The 9,217-nt window shown below is 36.6% G+C and overlaps 1 protein-coding gene across 1 annotated transcript in view; it reads left to right on the plus strand.

Annotated features, from left to right (window-relative positions):
• The window catches only part of LOC119837677 (muscle calcium channel subunit alpha-1-like), a 59,919-nt gene that overhangs the window by 35,319 nt on the left and 15,383 nt on the right, over window positions 1-9,217 (plus strand). Inside the window, exons 8-22 of the mRNA XM_038363407.1 lie at window positions 410-606; window positions 1,200-1,303; window positions 1,853-2,031; window positions 2,418-2,521; window positions 3,779-3,894; window positions 4,225-4,327; window positions 4,996-5,147; window positions 5,823-6,033; window positions 6,423-6,543; window positions 6,912-6,997; window positions 7,089-7,192; window positions 7,384-7,544; window positions 7,933-8,083; window positions 8,384-8,539; window positions 9,040-9,175. Of these exons, the coding sequence (XP_038219335.1) occupies window positions 410-606; window positions 1,200-1,303; window positions 1,853-2,031; window positions 2,418-2,521; window positions 3,779-3,894; window positions 4,225-4,327; window positions 4,996-5,147; window positions 5,823-6,033; window positions 6,423-6,543; window positions 6,912-6,997; window positions 7,089-7,192; window positions 7,384-7,544; window positions 7,933-8,083; window positions 8,384-8,539; window positions 9,040-9,175 (2,081 nt within the window). The remainder of the gene's footprint in view (window positions 1-409; window positions 607-1,199; window positions 1,304-1,852; window positions 2,032-2,417; window positions 2,522-3,778; window positions 3,895-4,224; window positions 4,328-4,995; window positions 5,148-5,822; window positions 6,034-6,422; window positions 6,544-6,911; window positions 6,998-7,088; window positions 7,193-7,383; window positions 7,545-7,932; window positions 8,084-8,383; window positions 8,540-9,039; window positions 9,176-9,217) is intronic.

Raw genomic sequence — 9,217 nt, forward strand, 5'->3', positions numbered from 1 at the left:
GATTCGAAATTCAAATGTAATATTTTTTTATAATTAAGTGTAACAGTATTTATGGCCAGACTAAGTATATATAAAATTTTCGTGTCACGATGTTAGTTACCTCACTCCTCCGAAACGATTACATCGATTCTCACATAATTTTGTGTGCATATCGGGTAGGTTTGAGAATAATAAAATGATAAAAAAATATTTATTTCCCTTCACAATCATTAAACTACTGAGTAGTATTAACGTTGTGAAAGACTAGTGTCTGAAGTAGTCACTAGCCCCCCTCGCGGGCGCACTTCTAGTAGGAAAGGTAATGAAACAAATAAGAAAAATAAAGAAAATGTATTTATCATGCCCCTAAATGATAAGAGAAAGGAAGAGCTTGCAGTATCAGCTAGTTTACTATAAACTGCAATAACAGGTGAAATAATGGACAACCCGCACCCTTGCGACACCGACAACGGGTTCAACTGCTCCTCCCTGGGCTCCGACATGGAGTGCCGCGAGGGCTGGATCGGCCCCAACTTCGGGATCACCAACTTCGACAACTTCGGCCTCTCCATGCTCACCGTGTTCCAGTGCATCACGCTCGAGGGCTGGACTGACGTTATGTATAATGTGAGTGATCCAGCTCGACTGGATGCAAAAACAAAATAATAAACTATCTTAAAATTTTGTATGACCATGCCTTATGTTTAATTACTTGTAGGAAACTTAATGATTGAAAGTGAATTAATTAAACATTAAAAAAGGTTTCAGAGATCTTAATGAATTATGTTTCTGACAATCTGTATGACACACAGCAAAAATATAATATTTTTGTAATGTATGATACTCGCGTAAAATCAAACATAAGAAAATACTTTAATATTTTTGTATAATTTGCCACTCTTTTAAAAGACGCTTTCACAATAATCAATATTTAAGTAAGTTAATAAGAATACCGCCTCCTTGGTATAGTGGTTAACGCGTGAGCGTCGAACCGAGGGGTCCTGGGTTCGATTCCCGGTGGAGACATACAAAAAAAAACGTCTCGGTCTGGCAGGACACAGAAGGCTGATCACCTGCTTGTTCATAAAGAAAATCGATCAGTGAAACAGATGTATATCATCTGCCCCATACCCCACTACGGGACACGGGACTTTACTTTTTTTTTTAATAAGAATAAACTCTACTTTTCTATTTTAAAAGTATTTATTTTCAACTTCAAGATACAAGATGCGATGGGAAACAGTTGGGAGTGGGTGTACTTCGTTTCGATGGTCATTCTGGGAGCTTTTTTCGTTATGAACCTGATTCTCGGTGTGTTATCTGGGTAAGTAATTCGTTTGATTTTTACGTACAATTCTTAAAGTTAAATTAATAATAGTATGATTAGTTACATTCCGAGTCATTTATCTTTAGAACAAATAGGATAGGACCTAAAATGCTACCCTGAAGGACACCACATTATAAGTGTTTATATTTAGACTTATAATTCACTGCTCTGCCTCTCAGAGACTCTTATGTCACAATTAACCAACATCTTCAACAACGTTGATGATAAACAAAGTCAAATACATATTATGTTAAGTCAAAGAACAATTATGTTTTAACACTATTTCATATGATATTAAGTAAAAAACAGTTAACAGACTCAATAATACTAATAATGTGAAGAGAATATAGCATTCTTAGATAAACAAATAATTAGACATCATAATTCCAAGCTTTTCCTAAGCTTTTAATTATATGTATGTGATTATTTTTGTGTTATTTCATAAGCTATTTATCTATTTCTACTCTTCTGATGTCAGATAATTTTGTATTTATGTTATTCTCTATAGTTTAGTGCAGTTTCGATTGGATTTAATTTACCCAACAGAGAGTTCTCCAAAGAAAGAGAAAAGGCGAAGAACCGCGGTGACTTCCAGAAGTTGCGCGAGAAGCAGCAGCTGGAGGAGGACCTGAAGGGCTACCTCGACTGGATCACGCAGGCCGAGTACCTGGAGCCGCTCGCCGACCAGCACGACGCTGCTGACCAGAAGCGGGACTACGGGATCGGTGAGTGGAGCTGATGATGCAGGAGTTCCTGTTTACTAGCTGTTACCTGCCGCTTCGCTTACGGGGTCTAAAGGTCTTAAAAAAATTACTCTTATCGACAGATGCGCTTCCCTAGCCTCGTTGCAATACAAAAGAAAGACTAACAAACTTTTTGAAACGTCGGGTTAATAATATAATGAATAAATCGCGTTTAAAATCCGTTGAAAAGTTTTTAATTTCTAAACTTTTTTAATTTCATCACTGGTGCTTTAAATGTGGTCTCATTTATTTATTTATTTATTTTTAAAAATTTATTTATTAATTTAAATTTGGTCTTGTTCCGATAATTTGAAAGTGGTTTAGATTTTTGAGAAAAATAATTAAAATTGATTTTTTTTGTATTTCAGGTCAAACGACGACCGATCACGATTCGACGGACCACTTGGGGATAGAAACCAATGAGCAGCAGAAAGTGTCTATTGGTGAGATGTGGAAGAAGGATTTTGATAAAGTGAGTGATCGAGTCAGATGGTGAAGTTTTACCTCGAATGAGCATTATATTGTAATAATTATTTATATATTAGCTGCGCCCCGCGGTTTCACCCGCGCAAGTCCGTATCTCGTAGGAATATCGGGATAAAAAGTAGAATTTATATTACTCCAGTTGTCCAGCTATCTACGTACCAAATTTCATTGCTTTCGGTTCAGTAGTTTTTGCGTGAAAGAGCAACAAACACACACACATCCTTACAAACTTTCGCATTTATAATATTAGTAGGATAATTGTATTATTATGATTATTTATTCAAGTTATATTTCATACATATTAATAATAACACAATATAATAAGGCATTAGAACGTAAAACATTCGCGAAGAATTATTAAAAGCTTTTATCAACATATAAATTGTATGCTTGCTTATATATAACCAGCCGTTTTGAATATCCTATCTATCAATTTGCACTTACTTTCTTTTCAATATCCTATCGATAGAAATACATTGCTTTCTATTTCGTTTCATTGTTAGGGGTCAGATACGCTACCAAACATCACGCTCACGCAAAACCCTTGGGTATCTGTTTTTTTTTATTTACTTCTCGAATTGCATCATAATTTTTAGTTACGTTATTCGCTTTCGGCTTTCCAATATCGTACCAGAGATCACAGATAGATTACAATCTTCGATAACTGTCCAATCAATCTATCCTTAACTTGCATTTCGCAACTAGGGATTTGCGCTATCCTTCAGTGACCAAGGACAGTTTGTATCTTCCTTCTATCCCAACATCCTGAAATATTTTGTTATACTTCCTCCTTACTATTAATAGATAGATGAAATAGATGGTCAAGTTTATCTGTCAATGGGATACTGTATTGAAAATAAGTTTATAAGTTTATAAATATAATTGTCATGAATGCATAAGTGTATATGAGTATAAAGAGTTCTATATAGAGCAAGCACATGCTCATCCATGTGGATTATAGAGCCCATGCCACATAGAGAAAATAACATAGAGTAAGCAACACCTGGTCTTATCCATGTGAAATATAGCGCCAAAGCCTCATACAGGGCAAATAACATGCTCTAGTAACGTAAAGCAAGTTTCATAGAGCTTATCACGTAGAGCAAGTTTCATAGAGCTTGTAACGTAGAGCAAGTTTCATAGAGCTTGTAACGTAGAGCAAGTTTCATAGAGCTTGTAACGTAGAGCAAGTTTCATGGAGCTAGTAAGGTAGAGCAAGTAACCTAGAGCGGTGGTGGCGCAGGTGAACCGGCGCACGAAGCGCGCGTGCCGGCGCGCGGTCAAGTCGCAGACCTTCTACTGGCTCATCATCGTGCTCGTCTTCCTCAACACCGTCGTGCTCGCCAGCGAACACTACCAGTATGTACACGCTCGTTTTAGATACTAACCATAACAGTTAGACACACATAGATAAATCAAAACATTATTAAATTGATTTTTTTTATTAAATTCTTTTCGTAAAATTTACCTTACAACTGTCAATGAAAGTAATAACATATAAAAACGCTAATTTTAAGGCAGGCCCTGCCTGCCTTAAAAGTAAAGCCCCAATTTGCAAATAAAATGAAGAAACATCCAAATCAGTTCTCCCAGTCAAAGTTTGAAGTGGTAAAAAATATATTACTGAAATAGCATAGAAAATATAAAATTCAAATAACTATAAACCTTGATGTGTAAAAACGATTCCAGCCAGCCGGAGTGGCTCGACTATTTCCAAGAGTACGGCAACGCGATGTTCGTGGCGCTCTTCACCCTCGAGATGTTGGTCAAGATGTACAGCTTGGGTTTGCAGGTGAGAAATATATAAACTAAAAAATAATAAAGTTGTCTGTGATTTTATATGAAATTTCGTTGAATTTGCAAATGAAAGGTAAATACCAATGGGAGTATTCCAGTGCAGTTATGGGACCGTCGTTTTATATAACATACAGAGATAGCTCTTTTATTGATATGGTATTAGACAATACAGCGAAAAATTTATTATAATTGAGTATTCTCAGAATTATGATAAGTGGGGTGATGTTGAACTGAATGGATTTAAGAAATTTAAAATGGGAACTCAAAGGGTTTGTCCGACAGGTGAAAAAAAGTATTTGTAGATAAGTTCCTAATTTGGTAAATTTTCATATTCATCATCAGCCCATATATGTTCCCACTGCTGGGACACAGGCCTCCTATGAGGGTTCAGGCCATAATCCACCACGCTGGCCAAGTGCGGGTTGGCAGATGTCACATGTCGTCGAACTTTTTGATTCTTGGACATGCCGGTTTCCTCACGATGTTTTCCTACACCGTTTTAAGCACTGGTGATGTTATCCACATGTGCAGATAAATTGAAAAATCAATTTATTTCCTGCACGCTCGCCCGGTCTCGAACCCCGACTTATCGATTTTGAAGTCCGAGGTTCTCACCACTGAGCCACCACTGCTTTATATTGCATGAACCCAATCTGCACGTAGGGCTACTTCGTGTCGCTGTTCAACCGCTTCGACTGCTTCGTGGTGGTGGGCTCCATCAGCGAGATGGTGCTGACGAAGAGCGAGGTGATGCCGCCGCTCGGCATCTCCGTGCTGCGCTGCGTGCGCCTGCTGCGGGTCTTCAAAGTTACCAAGTGAGCTGCTGACGACTTGCCGGCCTTCACTAACTTGCCAGTCTAACTTATACGTTTTAGAGAGATAGCATTTTCTTGTGTTTGATTTTAGGACAGTTTTCTCTCATATGGTGTATTATTTTTTTTATTTTTCTATAATAAAAGATAACAAATTACCTAGAAACATGTTGAATACAAATCGAAATACTGATGTGAAAAGTTTTTACCACCAAAATCTGTACATTTTTCAAAATTATGATCGAATTAAAAACTATTCAAATGTATCTCACTTCGCACACCATAATTATCATAATGACACATACAGTTAATAGTACAAGATTCCTGCTACACTTTTATCATTTACTAGCTACGCTCCGCGGTTTCACCCGCGTAAGGCCGTATCCCGTAGAAATATCAGGATAAAAAGTTGCCTATATGTTATTCCAGTTGCCCAGCTGTCTACGTACCAAATTTCATTGCAATCGGTTCAGTAGTTTTTGCGTGAAAGAGCAACAAACACACACACACACACATCCTTACAAACTTTCGTATTTATAATATTAGTATGAAGTAGGATTACTAACAAGCTGATTTTTCGAGAGTAACTTTCTTTCAGAATAATTGCAGCATCCTGTACACCATTATTAGCAAATAAACAATTTATCATCGAGATAAGACATACCACCACTTACTCAGGTACTGGCGGTCGCTCTCGAACCTGGTGGCCTCCCTCCTCAACTCGATCCAGTCGATCGCCTCCCTGCTGCTGCTGCTTTTCCTCTTCATCATGATCTTCGCCCTCCTGGGGATGCAGGTGTTCGGAGGGAAGTTCAACTATGATCCTGTTGAGGAAAAGGACAGACACAACTTCGACTGTTTTTGGCAAGCGCTGTTGACCGTTTTCCAGGTAAGATTGTGGAAAAGAAAGAGTTTAAGGTTTATAGGTTTAAGATCATTCGGAACGATTGCACTGAAAAAAAATCTAGATGAAAATATATGTTTATTGAAATCGATTAGGATAAATAATGCCACATCAGCGTTCTAGGGGAAATTTGCGTAAAGTATGTACCTAACCTAACTTAACCGTCTACGAAAAATTTAAAGTTTGACCCATGTCACTCTTCTTATTACTAAATTCGTCTTAAATTATGCATTTACTACCAGAATTCCCATTTCAACTTTCGACCAGACGAGGATGTCTATAAATTTTTATTGTTTTTAAACCACTGACATACGTTATATTAAATTACATTTGACTACAATCTCAATATGATTGAGATAAAACTATTGGTATAGATACTGACGGGCGAGGACTGGAACGCGGTGATGTACGAGGGCATCAAAGCGTACGGCGGGGTGGGCACCGTCGGGATCGTTGCTTGTATATACTTCATCATTCTCTTTATTTGCGGCAACTGTATCCTTTTTTGATCAATTTTATTGTTGTGTATCATTTTTATAACAGAATGCAGAAAACGCGTGTTCGTTGATATCGTTAAATAATTTATAAGAACCGTCTGTTTCCTGGTGTGGGATTGATGTTATTATTACACCATAGCTTTAATCGTGCGGTATTTATATTTATCACAGACACTATACTGACTAATTTTAATATATTTTATTTAAATTTGGATAGGTCTTGTATAAAGATACAACGTTTTCATATAATTCAATAATAATTTTAAAGTTAATACTCATATTTTTCAATATTTTTGGATCTACAAAAACTCTTTGAACTGTTAAAACATAAAATTTTATAATCAATAGTTACCTGAATGGAAACAGATATTCTGCTGAATGTGTTCTTGGCTATCGCTGTGGACAATTTGGCAGATGCTGAATCGTTAACAAACATAGAGAAAGAAGAAGGCGTAAGTATCACAAACTCATATAAATATTCAATCGAATTCATCAATACATACTAAAATAAATAAATACTATCAAAATTATTAATCACTTTAGCAAGCTCCAGAAGAGAAAGAAGGTGGTAGCGTCGTGGCTGAAGGTGGTCAGGCGGATACTGATGATGAATATATTCACGATGAAGATGTATATACTAGTGATAAGTATGTGACAGATTTTAGTACATAATTTTAATTATTTATAATATGTATAATGGTGATCATAGTCGTAAGAATGAGATGAATGGTATGAAATACAATTATCCTGCCGAATGTATTTAATTAATCTTTTAAATCTTTATACAATCTTGTACCAAATGGGAATCTAATAACATAATATTGCTTATAAAATACAGTTCAGAAAGAGAATATGAAGAAGGTTCAGAAGGTGAGAACCAAGATGAGATAGATGAACAGGATGAAATAATAGAGGATGAGGAGACGGAGGAGAGGCTTGAGGAGGAACAGGAGCAAGAGGACGTGGATATGATGGACAGTCACCAGAGAAACCATATAGGTAAGAATAATAGATCTAGGTTGTATGGACATTAAGAAATATGTGTACTTTAAGTATAAGGTGAAAATGAGTTTAGTCCAAATCTAAATATTAAAAAATTTCTTATTTAGAATACGTATTATTAACTTCGATTAAATATATATATATCCTTTAGTCATAGTCTAATTAGTGATGGTTATGACCGACTGGGTACAAAAAAATTACTGAGCCGATTTGTTGATATAAACTGAAAAGGAATTATTGGTAGATGGATATAAGAGAATAAATTAGTTCTTGACATGGTTTTTGTATAATCAGTTTAAAATTACTATCAAGAAACTGTTAAACGCCGAAGAGATACAACCCAATGCGGTTGCAAGCCTCTGCAAAGCTAACCACAGTAAAATAGTGAACACAGATTTCGAAGAAGAGCCGCGTTTGAAACGAAAGCCGACTACTTCCTCGGCTCGGCCGCGCAGGCTCTCTGAGGTCGATATCCAGAACTCAGCGAAACCAATACCCGATGCTTCTTCATTCTTCATATTTTCCAAAACCAACAGGTTAGGGCCCCCGACGACGTTCGCTTCCATTTATTTAGATGTTTCTTTCTTATCTGCATTTTAATTTTCCGATTTTACTCTGATAGCTTTAATTTAACCGGCACCTATCACTTCACACCTGTTTATTTTTGTTTTAATTTCGGTTTCTGTGCAATCGACAGCAACTTATACACTATGCCTCTGTTATATTATTTACAGCTATTAATATTATTATGTATACGGTATTTTATCACAATATTATCACGTAGCGACATGCGAGGTCCTCGGCTAGGCATGACACGTAATTATGGATTTAAGTAGACTATTGAATTATGTTTCTATCGAAGACGGCGGTGAAGAAGAGGAAGGGAAACTAGTAACCGCCAGACCACGGCGGATGTCCGAACTGAATATGCCCAATCAGACGCCGCCAATACCGAACGCTAGTAGTTTCTTCATATTCTCACCAACGAACAGGTGATGGGCGATAGAAACCCCGTGTCTCATTGTAAACCAATAATTGGCGTTGTCTGCAACACTTTATCAGTTTCTGCCAAATGTTCTATCCGGCTGATATTCCTCTATGCACGTCTGTTCCCCTTGTTACATTGCTCCCCATGAATCAAAATTTCAACAATGAGATAACAGGGTCAAGGTGTTCAGTAGATAGGCTTTAGTTCAATTTAAGGTTAGCATGATTTAGAAGAATAGATTTTAGATAGATACATCTTAGAACACTGTGTCACACTTTTTGATATGATATTCTTATCAAGTTTTATTTTGCATGTTTTTTACGTCTCTACTATTGTTTATTTATCTAATAACCTTTTTGCATGTATATGCTTTATTACATCGATATGCTTTTGTGTTTAAATGTGTAATTTTGATACCAACGTTTCTTCTATTTTTATCATTATCGATGTTGTTTTCGTCCTTTATTTTTATTTTTATTATTCTAACGACGTGCCTTGTATCAGGTTTCGAGTGTTATGCTACAAGTTGTCGGCATCTTCGACATTTGGCAATATTATATTGGTGTGCATCATGCTGTCTTCCGCCATGTTGGCGGCTGAAGATCCCTTGGATGCAGCACAAAAGGGTTTCAGGAATTATGTAAGGCAAATGAAGTTTTATGTAACCTTTTGAACTTTGTTT

This window comes from Zerene cesonia, chromosome 28 (genome assembly GCF_012273895.1).
Source record: "Zerene cesonia ecotype Mississippi chromosome 28, Zerene_cesonia_1.1, whole genome shotgun sequence".
NCBI classification, from domain to species: Eukaryota; Metazoa; Arthropoda; class Insecta; order Lepidoptera; family Pieridae; genus Zerene; species Zerene cesonia.